Consider the following 21501-nt stretch of genomic DNA (forward strand, 5'->3'; position numbering starts at 1 on the left):
GGCCGAGCTGATGGACATGATCCAGGCTGCCCAGGTGTCCGTGGAGATGGAGGTGTCCAAGCCGGACCTCACCTCCGCCCTCAAGGAGATTCGAGGCCAGTACGAGTCCATGGCGTCCAAGAACCTGCAGTCGGCCGAGGAGTGGTACAAGACCAAGTTCGCCGACTTGTCCGAGCAGGCCAACCGGAGCAACGAGGCCATCCGCGCCAGCAGGGAGGAGATGAACGAGTTCAGGAGGCAGCTGCAGTCCAAGACCATCGAGATCGAGAGTCTGAGGGGAACCAACGAGTCTCTGGAAAAGCAGCTCCGGGAGATGGAGGACAGGCACCATGTGGAGATAGGAAACTACCAGGTAATCACGTTTTAATGACTTGTTGGGCGCTTATCAAAGAGGTGATGGGCGAACAGGAGCTCATGATGTCACTCAGGTTTATGTACACTGAAATGGACCCACTGTATAGTGTGTTTATTGTCTGAAGAGTGAACGTCAGAGCAATATTATTATCGGGAGCAGCTGCTGTGCGTCGGGCTCTGTCCGTGGTGCTGAACCCTCTCCCCTGGGACAGCGCGCTCACAGCTGCATCTGACAACGCCCACTGCGCGTACATGAGCTCTGAATGTGCTGCTTTGGATTCAACAACTGAGAATATGTTTTCAGGACAAAAATTACAACACATGCTGCTCATGAATGACTTTAATCTGCAGGCTAACAATAGGACTGACAGGTCCTTGTTTGGGCACTAACATTATTCCTCTGCCAGCAATGTGGTCACAAATTATTATTCCTAACTTACTTTGTTTAAAATATTGAACCCTGGTCGACTATTATGTATTGTTTTCTTGTTATATGTTCTTTAGGACAGCATGGTGGAGCTGGAGAATGAGCTGAGGACCACTAAGAACGAGATGGCTCGTCACCTGAGGGAGTACCAGGACCTGCTGAATGTCAAGATGGCACTGGATATTGAAATAGCAGCTTACAGGTTGGCCTCTCTCACAACAGCAACTCACACATGATCGGTTATGATAACCTCTATAGCACTCAAGTGAAAGAGCGTAATCTAAAAACAAATTTCACCTCAACCTCTCTAACCCCTTACCTCCATCCTAATCTCTGCAGGAAACTCCTCGAAGGCGAGGAGACCCGCATTGGGACAGGGATCGCCTATCCCGGCTCCACCATGGGCGCAGGTGCCGGCCAAGGCTACAACTACCAGTCCCGCATCTACACCAGCTCCAGCAGGGGCTCCAAGAAGGAGGGCAAGGACGAGGACCAGCAGCAGCAGAGCAAGTCTGGAGCCAAGGTGACCCAGCGTGAAGTTTTCGAGGAGACGGTGATCACCAGCAAGAAGATGGAGAAGCAGCAAGACGGCAGCGATATTCCCACCAATCAGAAAAACTAAGAGCCTACTGTAAGCCTGTTTTTGACCCCTGAAGCTTCCCTCTTACCCCGCAAACCCAAGCCTTTCTACATTTCCTGTCCTAAAACAAACCCTGAGCCTTCACACTTAAACACTTGTTCTTAAAAGATAGGCCTGCTCATGCCTTCTTATCTTTTAGGGGCAATATGTAAGATTTTTAGTCTGAAACGTTCAAAAATTGGGAATAACAGTGCTGAAGTTATGTCAAGGCAACTTTGTACTGTGTCGCAGAGATATCTATTGCTAACCAGATAGCCCTCAAGAGGTGCTCCGAGCTCCCAATCCGGGCATGGACTGCTCTGGTTCAGCCCCTTTAAAGGGGCAATATGTAAGAATTTTAGTGTCAAACATCCAAAAATGAACTAAAACTATTATTAAAGTTAACAACACCAACACTCCCCCGGTGCTCTGAGCTCCAAGTCCAGCCAGGGTTAATTAATTAGACCGCTAGCTGCTCGGCTAACTGAGCTAAAGTTAGCTGCAGCGACTTTGGTGATATGCTGCCCCCTATTTGTTTGGAGTATGAATCTCGACGGGTGGCCAAATCGTACATATTGCAGCTTTTAAGTAAAGTAAGAATGTCATGGCTTCTATCTCGGTGTTGGATGTCCACAAGTGTTCAGAGTGCAGGGTCTGGCTGTTTGTTTTAAGTGGGTTTATTCTTCCTCGTCCCCCTTTGTCCCCCACATGTGTCCCCCAAGGGAAATCCATTATAACTCTCCTGTAACCATCACTCTATACAAACCACGGTGCATCTCTTCTCTCTCTTTCACCCAGTCAGCATCAGACAATTACAAGCACTTAGGTAGCATCTCTTACAGAAGTTCAAGTGGCCGTTCACACTTGGGACTAATGTTGCATCAGTATGTGATACAGGAACACAGTAGATAATAATAACTGGTCATTCACCACTACCACAAGCTGTGAGATACTCTCAACACATTCCAATGGAAGCCGCGCGTGTGTGTACGAAGTGTTACATTTACCGAACAAAAGACTCAAACACATCAGCTGGTGTCAGTTACTCTTTCTGCATTCACTTATGCGATACAAATACAATTACTCTTGATATAATAACAACAGCTTAACAAAGAAGCACACAGTCTACAGTTACAGGAAACCAGCCAAAAATAAATAATATGTGATAGTGTCTTGCTGAGCCATTATTTTAAGCCTCTTTACTAAAAATGGAGTTCATAAGCAAAACGTCTGCTTGAATCTCCTCTCGCACAATCGTTTTGATCACAGCCAATGATGCATCAGTGCTCCAATCCACTCTGCATGACAACAGTACGGAGGAGGACGAACGTCCTCGGTCCTCCTTTTTAACTCCCAGGTGAAGTTTTACTCTCAAAAGTGGATTGCTGTAGCTATGAGACCGAGACGTGAAGCCAACAAGAAAACAAATGTATTAATCGAGGATAATTTGCATGGTGTGTGTAGATGTCATGCATGCATGGAGTCCATCGACCCATCATTCGGCACCGTTTCATTCTTTGGAGTTAAAACGCCATGCTGAGCATCATCACGCACAATGGCTCGTTCATAAATGTAATAGACATGTGCTTGTTAGCCTGTAGGCTAGATTTGAAGACTACTTGTTATAGCTCTTTCTGTAGGATGTGACTTAGGTAGGCTTCTCTGCTGCTGATGCTACGAGGATGAGATGGAGTGATCCTCTTTAAGGCGCTTATATAGGATTGTCAAAGCTACCTAATTCGGTAATAATGAACAGTTTGCACAGTGTGCTAGGAAGGATACAGGCAAAAGGGAAGCAAGAATGCTAGAAAGGAGGCAACATGATGAGAAAGAGGGAGAGATTTTTCTCCTGAATTGTAAATTACGCTTTAGCACACAAGATTGTGTATGATCCATCCATGTAACGCCATCCCCCATGTGCCATTGATGACGCTTTCGAGCCCCAGAATCCATACCATGATACTCAGCCAGAAGAAAATACAATGCCATCAACATTCATCACAGATTCAGTCAGAAGCAGCCAGACCACAATGTGTTTGAAACAACTTGACCTTGTCCTTATAACTGTGGCCATGACTGGTTAAAATGTCTGTTGTAGTACAACCTCAGCACTAGAAGTCCTTCGGTATGAGCGTGTTTTTCTGCTTGTGCACTGCCAACTTTAACACAGCTATCTTGTTCTGCTGCTGCTGCTGCTCATGGCGTTGCACGCCCTGACAAACTGCACTCACAAAGAAAACAAAAAACTATTGATTGTACGGGCAGACTGTTCTGGATTGGGTTGCTGTTGTTTAGCTTGAGGCTTGTGATAAGTATCTTAGTACTGTAGCGAGTGTGTTTGTATCTCTACACAGTGGCCTATCATAACTGGAATTATTTAAGGGGCAGCGAATCTGGATGTTAGGCAATTTGTTTTAAGGATTAATGGATTCAAGTGTGAAGCAGGCAGGGAAAAATCTCAGATGTACAATAAATATAAGCAGCATTTATAGTATACAGCTATAACAATGGATGAATGGTTCATGGGTGCAAATGTCAAGCCTTTATCTTTACACTGTAAACCAAAAGAGTTTTCATTGGTGTCTGAGGACAAAATGTCACTACTTATACTTCTACAGCACTGCCAAACTTTTTTGAACGCCACTTCATGAAAAAAGCATCAAGTATTTTCTGCAAATACAGTACGTCACCAATCCAAAAAACAACAATCAAGATTTAGCCATAGGACAAATACTGTAGGATGTGAAATGCCTTAAAACACCAGCAGCTTTTATTCTGGCCATGTGTGTGATGTGTATGATTCTGTTCAGTGGGGTGTTTAATCATTATTCTCTCTTTATTAGTGTTTATTAGAGCTACCATGACTACAAAAGCATAGGGATTGAATGTAGTTGACATGCTATTCTCTTTACTGTTATTACTACTCATGTATTGCTGTATGACACCATATCAATAAAGACTTGACATTACTGAGGCGCATGATGTCATTGTGTTAATGTGAACGCACACACATTAGTACATCAGCTATGTAATTGATCGAAACACACATTATCCCATTAGCGTCACATTGACGGTGTTATAATAACTCACCAGGACTTTTGCTGCACTTGTTTGATGGGTGATAACTGAAGAATAAAAGAAATTAACTCAGTAGATTTAGTCAGTGGTGCACTTAAATACAACTTTAAAATATTTGTACTTGAATGTTTGTATTCTATTCTTACACTGCATTACTTTTCAGAGGGAAAACACGTACACCACTACAATTATTTAATACCTATAATTACCATTTACTTTGCAGATTCAGATTTATAATATAAAATACATTCAACAAATAAACATACTGTATGTATTATTATAGGTTAAGATTAGATATGATAAGACTCAAAGGGGCACAGTGTAGTTCTGGAGAAGAAACGCAAACTCAGAATTGTAACATTTACAATATTAATGAGGTAATAATACAAACTCAGAAATATTTATTTTTCAAAAAGTGAATAAACAAGCTGTTCTCAGAGGAAAATAAAGTCCCAGAACACTGTTTGAAGCTAGAAAGGTGGCAGGGTCCGCCACATATAAAGAGTTTGTTAATTTGAGCTAACTAGCTCATGGCAGCTACAGTTAGCTGATATGCTAACCCCTATTTTTAATATGACTTCAAGAGCTGGCCAATTCTTACATATTGCACCTTTAATGCATCAGTTAGCATAATCCAATAATATTATCTACATTATTCTGAAATCGTCCATTCTGCGTAATGGATACTTTTACTGTTGGTACTTGAACTATATGTTGATGCTAATACAGAGTTATATCTGAAGCCAAACTTGTAACTGAGTATTTCTACAGTATATAATGCTGCTTTACTGAGTACTTCCTCTACCACTGATCGGTGATGAGTCACTGTGATATGTAAGAGGATGGATGAGAGAATATTCACAGATTTCTAGATTATAAATAATAAAGCAGTATATGAGCACATGGCATCTATCATAACTATATTAACTTTGGTTTAGTACATTTCTGAGTGAGTTTCATTTCTTTTACACGCTTAAAATGTTGCAACAAATGCAGGAAATTCTGTTGCTGAAGAAAATCCAGTTTGAGAAATTGTAACATAAATATTCTTTCAGCATCAGCGAGTCAATATTGCTTTTGACCAACACAGGCTGCAGAGCAATGTCACCTTGACCTCTTCCTTGGAGATATCTTTTTCTTCTCAGGGTCACAGTGCAGATGTGCATGAAACAGATATGATGGATTACCTGCTGCTGTACTGTACATTGATCTTTGTCCCCCCTGCCGCTGCCCGACACACACACACACACACACACACACACACACACACACACACACACACACAGTCCTAGACCTGGAGACCTTGGGCCTTGTGGATTGTCTCTGATTAGCCTGTCTCTCCTCGCCCACCAGCTGGGTGGGACAACCTCAGCGGCGGGCGTGCATGTCTGTGACGTAGGTTGCAGCTCTTCAAAGATTTATACCCCTGCAATGCTGCTGAGTAGAAGGTGTGGTGAGAGCCGTCCAGTGATATGCCACTGTAAAAGCCCTGTTATGAAACAGCCCTCCCTCCATTCGCCTCAAACTTGAAGAGTGCTTAAACTTTCTATTTTGAGTTTCACCTCAGCCACTGTGCCCCTCCTCCATAACCATAAAAAACACACGAGAATATTACGAGGCTATAAAAACATATGAAAATTTGTAGTGACTGTGGCAAAACGCATAAAACGTGGCCTCCTATAGGAAACTCTGGGATTAATTTTAAATTTATTGCTGCTGAAAGCTATCAGTGGGTGTTTAGCTTTCAGTCCCAATTAGCATATGTAGCAGATCGGCTGATTTCTCAAGTGTGCCACTCTGTAATTATTGCACACATGCTTGTCTTAAAATACTTGCAGTGTTGTGTAAAAGCTTAGTTTTTAAGCTGTAACAGAAAGAGCCATGAACAAGCTGAGCCTACCAGTTCACAGAAACTAAACTCTCTCCATCGATTTCTCACATCTCATTGACCATATTGACACAACGGCCATTTTCCTCTGACATCATGCTCAGGGTGGGAAGCCAGCACCTGAAAAGACAATAGACAATGAAAATCTGGAGCCAGCATATTTAATGTCCCATCAGCTTCTGTTAGACATCAGCTAACAATAGCATTCAACCACTTCCTGGCTTCAACACATATCTTGGATGCATTAATTTCAACCGGGAAGTGAAAGAGACTGGATGTAATCAAACCGTAATGTTAGCTAGGAAGTGGCTGAATGCTAACGTTAGCTAATGGGTTATCAAATGTGTTTTTCTACCTCAAAATATGGCCCAATTTCCCTCCAGATTTTCATTATTCAATAACTTTTCTGTTGTTAATGAACCGGCAAGAGATGAAATGACAACAATTTGTCAGATTCCTTACGAAATACAACCTGCAACACTCAGCGTAACATTATTCAGCATTCAAGCTTCGCACCCTGAGCACTACATCATAGGAAAATGGCTGCCGTGTGAATTGGGTCAGTTAATATTGGTTTTCCCCTTTTTATTTCCCCTCAAGAAGCCTAAAGGGTGAATATATCCAGCCTGATACATCTGGACGTATTTTGACATTTTGGGATCTCCCTTTCAAATTCAAATCATTTGAAGTTCTGTAGGTTTCAAAAATGTTTTGATCCGCAGTATGAGTATGAGAGGTGCGAGAGGTTACTAAATACCATCTGTACGTGCACACCCCTCACTGACTGTGGCAATCTTTCCTTTTCATGTCTTCCCCTTTGGCGTAAAGGAGACTGTGCTGAGGGAGACGCATGTTTTATGTTCTGTCTGGTAATAACTGTCTGTGTGGGGCTGTGACGGCGGTGGAAATGAGAATCAGGTGGTGGAGCGAGGGGGCACGGTGGCCGTAAATTTCACCTGTTGTCACCGTCTGCGGATCAAAGCCATTCTGCTTCACTGGACTGAGGTTGTGGCACTGCAGACATATTAAACTGTGACTGTGTGTGTAACCTTACACACACAAAGAACAAAAAACACACTGACAGAAATCAAAAGAAGCAGAAAGATGCTACTGCTTGAATGAGGGAGAAGGTTACATTCTTTTTTAATCTTCATGTAAGCTTCAGGCTTGAGGTGTGTTCAGACAGAAGGAGAGGTACATTTTGGATGCAGCCTGAATGCATGTACAGTCAGTAGAGTGACGCAAGACTCAGGTGAAGCATCCATTGTAGATGAAGTTGAAAGTGAGTGAGAGATTTGTGCCTATCCCTGGGCTTTATGAATCGACTTTATAAGTGTACAGAGAGGAGAAAAAGGAAGAAAGTCTGTGGGAAAATTACAGAAAGATCCTGTTTTTCTAGAGTTTCTGTTGAGCCCAGTCAAGGGCTGAGCTGCCACCCAGTCAGTAAGCACTGGTATGTAGCTAGCAGCATCTGTATAGCTGGTTCATTTGTAGTTTTGGGTGAATAAACATAGACTGCATGGAAGTAATGAGAAGTAAAAAACACACCTTCCTTAAAGGAATACGCTGACCAGGAAGTGCATTCGTCGTCTTAATGGGAGTTACGTACGGTTACACCCCGCTTTTCTGAAAATAGACTTCCATTCATTGTAATGGCATGGTTTCCCATTTTTTCTAAACACCCCGCTATTCCCAAAAGGCTATTGTGGAACCCCTGACCCTAACCATACTGGGAAGTAATTGGAAGTTGAAAGTCGGATTCGGAACAGCTGTGTTTTGGAGTGGGGTGTGTCGGGATGGAGGGGTTTCGCAATGGAGGTGTTTCGGAACATCAAGCTGTTCCCAGCACATACAGGTAGGATAGGCTAACTCTCTGCGTAGAATGTGTTAAGCCTAGCTTAGCGCAAACATTAGCATTAGGAAGAAACAGCTAGCACTGGCTTGGGTACCAGTACCGGCACCTGAAGCTGGTACCGGTACCCTACGTAGATAGCGTGCAGTTCACCTACCTACCATACTGTTTTAGCGCTTGTAAAAATCCTAAAATAACATCAACCAAGACAGTGCTGGATGCAGGCGGGCGAAAGTCAGCTGCATCGGCTTTCAAATGGTAAACTCTTAAACTTTTATATGTATTTCATGTTTGATCAGGTGTTTTAGACATGTTGCCCTCGTCAGCTCTGTATTTTGCATTACATACTGTATATTGCAGCCTTATCCCAAAGAGATGATAGTTTTCTCTTGTTTTCTATGCTACACTTTACAAAAGCTATAAGGTGTAATGATGACCAGCGAGCTGCTGTTTCCCTCTGCTTAGACTTAGACTGTACAGTGCCAAGCCAGGCTTCACACATATTTTCACAAATGAAATAAATAAATCTATTGAAATTAGACTCATTACCCAAAATGTGAGACCATTCCTCTCATTACACAGACAGTCAAACAATTTTTCAATGCATCCATCATTAGTATGGATCCTTCTACCATATGACTCAGTGGCTAGTGGTAATGCATGTTTTAATCTTTGTGCCTGTAAACAAAGTGTTAATTTGTGAGTTGCTGCTGCTGTTGCCTTGGAATCTGTTGCTAGCATCCTGCTGTGCTCCAGCAGCCTCGGGGAATCACCACTCGGAGAGAGTGGAGTCTCTCTGAGCTGTCGTCCAGACAGCAGACTAAGAGGTCTGAGCAGAGGCTTATAAACGCATACAGAAGCCCTTCAGCAGATAAAATAACAACACATAGCAGACATTAAGGACAGCACCTGTCAGATTTAACTCATTTGAGGCATGAAAGATTTTAAAACCTGATGAAACAACTAAAAAAAATGTATCTTACTACTCTGTTGAGAAAAACGATTAAAGGAGTATTTAGTATTAAATTATATTTTCAGTCTGTTTCCTGGCCTGGTAGAAAGTGCTGAATCATTTTGAGGCAGGCCCTGTGCGTGACGTTGCGTCCCTGTTAACCAAGCCATCACAGGTTTTTTTTTCTCCTTGGTGCTAATAATAGCAGAGACAGAGCCGGCAGAGCCAGACATGCAGACAGACAGACTGAAGGAAAATGTTCCTCCCGGAACAAAGAGGAAGGTCGTAGCCCTTTCCTTAACCTCAGTCTGAGATGCTGTGAGGCTGGATGTTGCGGTTTTGGGGCGATTTGACCTGATTATGATGAATTACATTAGCAAGTCCATCTCACTAATCAGAAAATGGAAGGGGCATAACAGCTGTTGTTGTTTATATATTTCTAATATTGTGGAGAATTGATCTAGGTGTCAAGATTTGATTTGTAGAGCGAAGGTGAGCTCCATGTTTTTCTGTTCTTGGATAATTTTAATGAAATGTGACGCAACATTCAGTTTTACATTTCACATTTATATTATGACAGATCACTGAAATGTTAATGTAAACTGGTTGTTGCATTTTGAATAGACCTGAACAAAGCCTTTGCATTATTCAAGGATAGACAACTTTTCAGAGCATTAAACAAAGATTATGCACCAAAACACAAAAGTACCCCGTAACTACCATGTGATAAATTCAAAGACTATAGACTAGACTTTTCAGATAAAGTACTGTCCTGTGTCTATGCTGATATTTCTAAATTCATGTCACAACTAGCTGACTACTATAGAAACCATGTAAAAGGAACCACGCCGAGACTACATGGGCCGAAACCTCATTCTTTCCTACAGTGTGTAAAAGTGTGACTTATCACTTCCTCCAGTGATCAGACGGATATCATAAAAACCCACTGTTGGACCAGAAAACGTCTGATGAAATGTTAAAAGGTGGGTATTTTTAGGTTTCAGCTGGCTGCATCAAAAAGTTGGAGGAGGAGGAAGGTGCATAGAGAAAGAGATCCGTGCATCATAAGCAGCCGAGCTGAAGCTTTGCAGGCTGCTGTCGATGCTGCACTGGAGGCACAAAGTGTCAACATGAAGACAAATCTGGTAAAAAATGCACATGCCTTTCAGAAATGTTCAAACCACTCGGGAATATTTTGGCGAACACGAGAATGTGTTCAGCGGCTTCCTCCGGCGTCTTGTCAGTAGTCAGTCTGCAGATGCAACACAAGTCTTTGAAACAGCAGTACTGAGACAAAATCTAGTCTTTTCTCCCACATGTGATGACCTTCAGTTAATAATCATTAAGAAACCATACATGCTACTCCCCTGGCAATAGTCTATTTTACTTAAATGCGAAAGTTGCGTTCTAACTGCAGAGATACAGTCACTGACCTAAAGTGCTTTTCTCTACTCAGATGGGACTTGTTATTTTGCAGGAGGCCTGGGAGGGTGCAGCAAAACAAGTTCAACCAACAGGGAAATGTCCTTAAAGTAACCTTGTGCTGCAACTGCTGACAGTATTAATCTGGAAACACATTCACATTAAGATATCCATGATGGACGATGACAGTCTGGTTTATTAGTTTATGACAAGGCAATAAAAAAACTCAATTTCAGATATATATTTCATATCAGCACTGTCATTTCCAGGTTGTGTGTTTTTACATCTATTTTGTTATCAGTTATTTCCACCTTTATCATCACTGATTGTGTTTCCAGTATTCCCCATACAGAACTGCATTAACAATCTGACTGTTTTTACACAAATGGCGTATCTAAAGATCACAGTGTACCAACGAGTCCTAAAATGTTCCTCCTGCTCTTTGGGGGTTGAGAGGTGTGTGCCGCCGCTGCCTAATCCATAATACAACAGCTGAGCCAGTCCAGGACTTTGTGTTCGGCATCCAGTCTGCACGATATGACACAGCAGTTTGGCAGCGAGAGGAAATTGAAAGTATAAAGATGCAACAAAGTTAAGCTCAGCCCAACGTTGAAAAGAATTCTCTTAAAGGTATCAGGAGGGATTAACATTCGGGAGTAAAGCAGTTGTAAGAACAGCGTATGTGTCAAATGGAATAAGTAATGATCAGGAGCTCAAAGCTTTAAAAAGACGAGGCCTCTGATCAGTTTTAGATGATTCTGTTTCAGTGATCGAGCTTAAGGATTCCCTGTTTTACTTGTGCTACAGCTCTAATGACGGTTGTAGCCGGACGAGTTGAAAGATTACATGAAAGATGAAGTTATTGTCATGATTCTTCTTTCTTCTTCTAGTTCCTCAGTTGTAAAATATCAAAATGACCTCTTTAAATTACCCTCTGAGTTATTATTATTATTGTTATTATCATATACAATATAACGTTTAATATCATGTCCAGTATTATGTTCATTATCGGGAGGAATATTACCTTTGAATATCGCTGCCAATTTACTTTAAATGTCATTGCCAATGCTACTTTTTCTATTCAAGTTCACCTTGAGTCTTGTACTCAACTTGTCATTGTATGAGGTATTGGTTTTTGCATTTATATTTTGTAGATTTTTGTTTATTTCACTAATATTTAATGCTCTTTATTGTCTTAACTGGGCCCAGTGTGTGACACTGCCGGGTCTTGTTACTGTTTTTTCTATTGTACTTGAAATGTTTCTAGTAATGTCTGGCACAAGAATTTCCTTCTGGATTAATAAAGTTCACTCCTGAAACCTGATTGGCCACCCCGTTATTCCTAAAGTATCTTTGATACCTGCCCAGTGAAAGCTGGAACCTCAGCTTGAACTGTTTTATTAGTATTTAATGTGTAACGTTGTATCTACATCTATTAAAGGCAGTAATTGTAAGTCGCTATTGATTAAAGCTTTATCGAATGTACATCGATGTAATGTAATGTAAAAAAATTAAAAATAAACACAAGAATGTAAGAGACATTAAGACACTGTAAATTTGATAATCAAAGAAGAAATGAGATACATGATACATTTATCTTGTTGTGATGTGTACATATACATCATGCCACCCCTGTCAGATAAAGCAGGACACGCCCCTGCACAGTACAGACATCACATCCCAAAAAACACCCACTTAATTTCCATGATATTATCAAGTAAAACATTGATTAAAGACGTTCTTTATTATTAGCTTTTGCTTCGCGTAATTAGGCCACATCATCGTGAGCATTAATTTCCTCTGCTGCTGAGCAGATGTGAAACTGTGAGAGGTCAGACAGAGTAAATGTGCTGTCATTAATCTTCAGGCACTCAGGACTTCAATTTAGCCAATGCACCTTTGAAATGACGCTAAAAGATATTTTATGAAGGCCTTTAATAACAAAGAAAGTGTTAGAAACTCATGTGCTCCTGTCAGAGATGCTCTTGTTGTTGTTTTGGCAGAAAGCCGTACAGATGACCACAGGAACACACTACAAAACATGAAGGCCAATTAAAACCTCATTCGACTGATTTTCAAGATGATGACGAGTCGGTGCCGGTCTGTACACACTACAGTAGGTCACCTTGGACAGTTGGCAGGCATTATCTTGTCATGGGTTCAGGATTTACATGTTTTACCTCTCATTTGAATCGAACACAAGGTGGAGGTGTCACAGCTATGAAGAGATAGATTCATCTGGAGGAAATCCCATCATATGAGCTGTTTGATAAAAAAAAAAAAGAGATGTAGTTTGCAAAAGTTAATCATTACAGTACTAAATATCTTGGAAAACAATGATGCATTAACATCTTAAAAAGTTTTTATGGTGACCATGTTAGAAAACAGTTGCCTATTTAACACATCCAGTAGACACAACCTCAGCATTCACTTGGAGTCTTGTTTTTGGCTTCTCCTTCTCATCTTTTAGCCTCAGCGTGGTTTCCACTGGCTGCTTCACCAGCTGCTAACTCTGCCTGTCTGTCATGTGTCTGTTACGGCAGGAAGTGACATGGCAACAGTGAGACTGAACTTTAACAGCAAGATATGGGACTTAAATAAAAACCGGTAGCTAGCAAAGAGCATCTGTTGTCGGTTACTCGGGTGATATGCTGCCCCCAATGACTTTGGAGCTACCTTGGAATTCAGGCCATATTCTACAAATGAAACCTTTAAAGAAAACGTCTGGGTTGTCCCCTGCTAGAAAGATGCTTGTTAGCTTGTTTTACTAAGTTCTCATTTGTGGCGATCTGTCTTTGAGAGGATTTGTGTCTAACCTTGACAAACCTCTCATTATATCCTGTTTATTCAGTGCGTGTTAATACTAAGCACATCGTTGCTGTTTTCTCACAGAACTGCTGGTTGAAACATGTCAAGTTCTCGTAGCCTTGACAGGATTAATAAGGATTTTTCTTCTCAGGCTACTCTGAGCATTTAATCTCCACTAAAAACAACAAGCAGGTTTTTTTTTTAATTTCCTTTCCTTATCATTGATCATGGATACATTTTACATTACAAACAAGATCACCTTTCAAGCTGTCCTCTCTTGCAGTCTCACACTGAGAGCGAGATTACTGTATGATTTATACACCTACCGATGTGTAGCAGAGGATGTAAGAGGAGGGAAAGGACACAGAGGGACACTCCCTTCACCACACAAAGTGCCGCAGGCTGTCAGGCTGGAGGAGTGAAGATAACCTGCCTCCAGACACCAACGTATTGACAAGTCTCCCATGCTCCACACGGTATATATATAGTCTTCAAACATCCAGACGTGCACAGGTCAGCTGGGGGGTGGTGGTTGGGGCTTGTCCGCACTGCCCTGCCCCCTCTGTGTTGCACCCATCCTTCTTGTTTGAGCTGCAGGAACAATAGTGACACACGCGCCTAATGAGATATTAAGATGGGGTGTTGTATTCTCTACTGCTGCAAGCTGATGACCATTCAGCACTGATCAATCACTGGCAGTGATTGATTAAGGCACTTACATGTACACTCGTTTGTGGGATAGTTTGTAGAGGACATGTTTCTTCTCCTTCCAAAGCATTCTGTTCATCGTCCTGTAACCCACAAGTCATTTTTTCATTCCAGCCTCATTTGCTGAAATGCTGCAAGAACTAATGGAGAAATCCTGCATCACGTCTGAGTCTGTTAGAAATTACAACCTCTCCCAGTGTATGTGGCTCCCCATCGAAATGCTAACCACACTTACTGCTGTAAAGGCATCAAGGTCATACATGTTTGAACGTGTCCTTCGTAATGAAAATGAAAAACAGAAATTTTCTTCAGAAGCTGACAGTGCTGACAATAGACTAAACTAAACTAAAGTGCTGGCCCTTAGAGAGGCATTGCCCATGTGGGTTTATCTGAGGAAATGCAAGTCAAACAAAATGAACTGATTAAAAGCATTTGATGCACGTCCCAGTCGAGAATTTACTGGCCGTATACATGTTTTCTATATTCCCATAGATGCTTAAGAAGTTTGACAGTTTTACATCAGTAATATTTTAATGTAACATAACCATCAACAAATCAAAATGGTTCAATAATCATTACCTTGTTGCCCATTGATTAAAATCAAAAAATACCTCATGGACTCTGATGTGGGATGGCATTTTTGGACTGGGAGGCACAGTTTGTGAAGGATTTTTGTGTAGGTTGAAACTCATGCATTATTAATGGCTCATGTTGAATAATGTATTAATCCTTCCATAGGATCTATAAAAAGCTATTTAAAAGTACAACTTTAGCATCACAATTTTGTGAGATTTCCCTTCAGCTGGAGCTTGTCCTTTCTTGCTTTGTCTTTTAATCTAGCTCTTGAATTCATCAGTATAACTCTGATCCAGAGTATCCATACCAAAATCAGTTTATTATAGCAATGGCTCAACATTCAGAGAAATACACTTATTTGCTTTCTTGCTGAGAGTTAGATGAGACGATTGATACCACTCTTACGTCTGTGCAGGAAATATGAAAACAGTAGGTTTGGCTAGCTCAGTTTAGCTTAAAGCAACATTATGTACAAATTTCGCATTTTGTGAGACATACACAACACATACTTCCTGTTTGTTACAAAAACAATACAAAAACTGAAGTGTTAAAATAAACAAGTTGTGGTGCAGCTTCTCCTCCTGGACTCCATTACATCACTCAAAGTCAGATTTTGTTACCTTTGAACAGAACCAGGCTAGCTGTTTCCCCCTGTCATTATGCTAAGCTTAGCTAACTGGCTGATAGCGGCAGCTTCATATTTACTGCCTCAACATGAGAGAGGTATCAATCTTGTGGTTAAACTCTCAGCAAACAAGCAAGCAAATGTATTTCTCCTCATTTCAAATGTGTCCTTTAAAACTGTTCCACATTTACAACTCCATACTTAATGTAGTGTGAAAACCATGAACCCGTATTAATTAAACATAGCCTCATTCTAAAAGGCCATCATGTGTGGTCTCTAGTGCATAAATAAGCTAAATGATTTATGAAGGATTAATAAAGCCATTTGTTGCAGGTTATAATTCCTAATAAAGTGTTCCTTAGCGAGACATGTACCATTTTTGCCTTTTGAATTAGTTTTGTAGCTGTTAAGTGGCAACCAGCTTTTACTGCCCCTTATGGCTGCACGCATCTTTCAGCCTTCACCCACTGAAGGTGATGTCTTTGTACGTGATATGTGTCTTTTGGGAAGGTGGTTAGGTGGGTGGTGCTGAAGTATTCAGCAGTCATCACCTTTCTACTCCCCTGTGCCTTTTTGAGTGGCAATATCTATTTCAACCTTGACGCATGAAGAAATGACATTAAGATTAGCGATGGACTCCCGCTGACTGTTTCTCTGGAAGTGAGTCATTCAATCTAACCTGCCGGTCATGGGTGAGTGCAGGGTAATTACATGATATCATTCAAGATCTTAAGGCAGCAAAGGATGACTTTATGGCGTTATGATTTCCCAAGATTGCCGTTCCATGGAGAGGAAATGGGCGGCTGAGCAATTGTTCTCTTAATAAAAACAGAAACAGTTATGGTAACATATCAAACTAATGTCAGCTTTCATTAACAAACTGTCATCGTGGATCAAAGGCATCGCCTTATAGAGTGAGAGGAACCTTTGGACGGATGTTTTTAACGCAATGATTCACTTTGCTTTGACAGTGCAGCAGAGATGTAGGGTACTCGACAGGTCAGGAATGACAACAAAGTTTTTTTTGAGTGAGCGTTTCCTGTTTAATTCACTTATCTCATGAGCACTGTCACATGGTTGACACACTATCTGTACTATGTGTGATGGAGGTTTGAACATCCGTCACTGAAAAACCCTGAGCATCTTAATCTGCAGCTGCAAATGACAAGGTAACAAATGTAATCTACTGTGAATACTTTACACTGTGAGCCCACAAAACCTGTTTTTGACCAATACCAAAGAAATTCTACACTGATTACGACAAAGATTTCACACAAATGTCTGACAGGATAAAATGAGTGATGAGATTTTATACCCAAAAGATCAATTTCACTGTGACATCCTAAAATTACGCAGAAAACACTTGTCTTTTTACTGAATTGGTGTCAGGTGCCCACCTTGAAATTGTGATGATCGCCCAGATTTCATTTCGCTGGGTTGAAGATTTGTGTGAAGCAACCAGATTTTTTGAATTTGTAACTTCTACAGGTTCAGAATCAGCTTTATTGACCGGGTACACACAACACAAGTCATTTTTGTTCAAATCAATGAACTTGAGAAAAAATACACTTAATACCTTCTTTTAAATTCCTCTACCACATATACAAAATGAGGCCTCCCTTTGTCTTTGAGTTCTCCTCTTGTCCGTCTGTCTGAGTTCTCCTCTTGTCCGTCTCACATTCACACTGCGGCGCTGCAGTTTGCAGATCCATCAGAGCCGGCTCTTAAAGCCATGATGCGAGGAACGCTGGCACCCTTGGCTCCACCCTCTGTGCTGCACCACATCAACACGGCAAATACACGCATTACCAAGGCATCCCATCTGCGGGCCTACAGTATGCATATGTGTGTGTATACGTTTGCCCCTCCCTCTCTCTTCTCCTCCCCCCTCCCTCTCCCATCTCCCAAAGTGCTGACTGGAGTCATTCCCTACCTGCTGGCAGTCTGCCCGGAGGCTGATATACTGTGTCACTGTACACACATAAACAGATATTGATCGGGCAGAAAACATCCAAAAGCATTCAATTATCCTGGCTGAACGTAATTAAAACTGTCGTCTCATTCTGAGCCTGTGGGACTCGAGGCCAAGGACTCATTCCGGCAGCGTTCCTCCTGGTGAACTGTTAAAATATTTACCTCCCACAATGAAGTGGCTACAGCAAAACATCCGGCTGAGTGGTGCGGAGGTATGCCTGACGTGCCTGCATGTGTGTGGATGTGTATATCACAAGGGCAGCTGATCTATAGAAAGCTTACGCCCCATAATTAGAGAGCCGATCGATGGAGCAGGATCTGCTATTAATTAAAAGGCAGTTTAGAGGCTTGTACGGTCAGCTCTGGAGCCGGCTGAGAGGTCATACATCACTGGTCTGCATAAATCTCTTCAGGCCTGATCACAGTTTATCTGTTAGTGTACTGATTTATGGGTTCGCCATGCAATTGCAGATTTCAGCAGAGTGTAAGATGTCACTGTGTGCCGTGAGGTTAGGATCTGCAGATTTGTGGATGAGACTATTATCTAATTGCCTCTCAAAACCAGTGTTAACCGTGCATGTCTTTTTTCATCAAATAGCATAATTACAGGCTCTCTGAGGGTGAAGACATCCTGTTATTGCTCAGGGAGACGCGTGGAAATGTCAATACAAATGTTAATTACACTGAATAATTTGCTTTACAATTCTGAGCTGTGTCACTGTACGATATAAATGGGCATTAAACTCATTCAGATTCCATTACAGATAGATATAAAATAAGCAACTAACTAGTTCCTCTGCTTTGTACTCTCAGGGCAATGTATAATTTCTCTTGTCTTCACAACAACTAAATTATGTTCACTAAATATCTGTTTTTTTCTTAACACATTCAATTTCCAAACAATTATGGAGTCAACCTGTGGACCTAGTTTAAATGAAAGGAAGCATCACTGATTACTGTATTTAAAGCAAAAGCAGCACAATACAGCAAAGTGAAGATTTTGAAGCCTTTTTGGAGATGTGATTAAAGCTGGGGTGGGTTAAATAGACCCCTTTCACAGCAGACATTTTCACTTGTCAAAGCAGGAAAAGCACAGGTGTAACAAATAACATTAATTATGGCTGCATTACACTTAGTGTAAAGTTATCAAATAAATGTAATGGAGTAAAAATTACAATATGTGCCTCTAAAATGTAGTGGAGTAAAGTATAAAGTAACAGAACCTACCAGAACCAGGACCTCAGAATTGTACTTAAGTACAGCACTCGAGTAAATCTACTTAGTTACATTCTATCACTGGTCCCTGACGTGGCTTACGAGGACACTTGATGAAACTGAGCCCTCGTTAACGTTATTAGTCACACCTGGGCTTTTCCTGCTTTGACAAGTCAAGATGTCTGCCAAGGGTCTATTGTGGAAACCAGCAGGAGCCAGGAACATGTCAAAAGCAAATAAATCTCCATCCAGGCACTCTCCAAAGCCACACTTACAAAACACATCAACACATACCGCCGACTACACTGACTGCCTCGTAGCTCTTGCTGAGATATGTGTTGGCGGCTACTTTGCTACGTTCGACAAGCTCTTGTAGCTTTTTTAGTCTAACAAATACGTAAATAACAATTGTGTTTAATGCCACAATCATAGAAACACAAGCAAAATAGCCATCGTGGACGTACCTCAGCGTTAGCTTTGTGCTAATGTTTCTAAGTTGAGCGTCACTCTCAAGAAACATCGGTGTCATCGCTAACCGCATCCTACGAGATTTACTTCATGTCTCACTCACATGTGAAACCCCGAATACAATCATACTGAAGATACGCAACAAACGTGCTATCACCAGTACTCACCGCTGTCAAGCTAGCACGTCACTACTGGGAAACTTTAGATGCACTTTCTCTTCCATTCTTGTGCGACAAGCTCGCTAATATCTTTAGCAACACGGCCTACAGTCCTGTGGAAGACTCCAGTCATGCAGTGAGCGCACAGGCAGAGTGCGAGCAGACAGGCAGGTGCGTTGGTGAACAGACAGGTAGCCTTGCCAATCTTTTCATGAAAGCTGGTATGAATACTAGCTGAATGAGATGTTGTGATGGGCCCATTAGAGGCGTGCAAAGGTAACAGACACTGGATGTTTCCTTTTATTTGTCAGAGCATTTGCTGTTGGGTTGTTGAGATATTTTCCACAAATATAACAAAAAATGCTTCCAGAATAACGTACCCACCCTCGCTTTAATGGCTTAATGTGCCATAAGTCTGTTGTCTAAAATCTAAATTGAGACACCGAGCGGTGGATTCTGAGTGAATGTAAACATACAGTAAACACACTGAAGAATATCTGTATGTGAGAGCTGTGTGTTTCTGTCTGTTCGTGTGAATATACCAATCTGTGCATTTGCCACCACATGTCCGTCTGTCGTGTTTGCACAGGTCGGTAGCTCCCCAAGGACGTTCCCATCACCCTGTCCACCCTCCCCTCCTGGAGACATCAAATGGTGGTAACAAAGGAAAACCTGGTCCACCCCCCATCCTCTATTTTGTGCCTAAGACACACACACACCTCAAGGAGAACAAAGAGCGTTGCTTCACCATGAACAGGTTTGTTTGTGCATTTGCCCGTTTGTCACTTCTGATGTATGTATCTATTGCAAGCGAGAGAGTGATTGACTGCACTCTGGCCCTCACCTCCATGATGACAGGCAGCTGAATGGAAATCAATGTATCCTTTCCGACTAATTAAAGGATAACCTGCAATGAAAAGATGTTCTTGAACACTTTGCCTCACAGATCAGATCAGGATTTAATCCAAAGGTGGCTGCGTGCGAGAGTGGGATCTTTGTTTCAGCCCTGTACATTGTCCTGGATTTCCTGCCAATGCGACACACACTAGGTGGGAGAGGTGCGATATCTCTGTATAAATTATTCTAATTCCTAAATGTTAGATGGATGGAAAGAGCTAATAATGAAACCGTTTCTCTTTCTTCAGGTGTTTTTGAATCATGATGACTTCATAGAGCAGAGTTGATCATAAAACAGCAGACTGTAGAGGCACATTGTAATGCAGATGGTACCTCAAGTGCTATAATGCCATATGAATATACATAACTCGCAGAATTATTAGAATTATTTGTCTCTTAAATGTTTATGTTACCACTGGTTACAAAATTGGAATTATTGATTCAGGCTTTGAGGACTGGGGCTTTGACCTTTAGCAAATTGGAGGCCACCTTTTTATCTTACCCTCACAGCAGATGTCAGTCAGAGTGTGTGTGTGTGTGTGTGTGTGATAATCTTTAGACATGCTCATTGGACCGCAGAGAAGGCTAATTTGGTAGGGAGGCTATCTGAAGAGGTTCGGATTGCGGGGAACAAAGGACATCCATGCGGGGAATTGTCTCTTACATTAAAGCTTCATCGTGTAATAACGCCACGTTGTTCGACAACAAGCAGCAATAAATGACGCACTGTGCGATAAAGAGACGAACAGTTTTGGGTGCACGAAGTAAGGAGTTGAATCTGGATGCTTCAATGGAACTCTGCGTGTTTCTTGGTTTAAATTTGTTATGTCGCCTCACCGTGTCATGCTGCCTTATTAGTTTTAGATGGGGCCTGCATTATTTATAGTGATAAAGAAACTGTGGTGCTCATATTGTGTTGTGAAGGACCCGCAATGGGGGGGATGTTTAAGTGCCTGGTTAGATCTCTAGTGACAGAAAATGCGTGGGTGGGAGCTGAGAGAAACAGCTAGTGGAGGGAGAGAGGGAGAGAGAGGAGAGACTGTGCAGAGAGTGAAAACAACTTCGTCATAAAAAAACAAGATCACAAACACCACTCCACACATGCTTGGTGACAGTACGTATGTAGAGGAAGTCCTTTCTGGATAATGAAGACATCTACAAGCTGTGACAGGTTGACAAACTACACATCCATCTGTTTTCACACGGTATAGAAATGTAATCTCTGCCTAGCTCTTACATCACACAGTCTCCAGGGGTTTTAGACACACGTATACACACACACACACACACACACACACACACACAGAGAGAGAGAGGTTTGCAAAACTATTCTTGCTATTCAATATAAAGTCCTAGCTTTACTTTGAGTTCCATTCATTTGTACAGCCTAAAGCCTAATTTATACTACTGCATAAAGTGCTGTACACGGACACGGAGAGCCCTCTCCGTCGCCGGAGAGCCTGTCGGAGACCCTCTCCGT

General features: G+C 41.7%; 1 protein-coding gene across 1 annotated transcript; it reads left to right on the forward strand.

The window, feature by feature from the left end:
* The first annotated feature begins 6 nt into the window (after positions 1-6).
* inab (internexin neuronal intermediate filament protein, alpha b) lies at positions 7-4369 on the forward strand. Its single transcript, XM_084371126.1, has 3 exons — positions 7-352; positions 859-983; positions 1121-4369. The coding sequence occupies exons 1-3, from the start codon at positions 11-13 to the stop codon at positions 1401-1403; spliced, it is 750 nt and encodes a 249-aa protein (XP_084227252.1). The 5' UTR covers positions 7-10; the 3' UTR covers positions 1404-4369.
* Positions 4370-21501: the final 17132 nt, after the last annotated feature.

The sequence above is a fragment of the Pagrus pagrus genome (genome assembly GCF_965226575.1).
Source record: "Pagrus pagrus genome assembly, chromosome: 2".
NCBI classification, from domain to species: Eukaryota; Metazoa; Chordata; class Actinopteri; order Spariformes; family Sparidae; genus Pagrus; species Pagrus pagrus.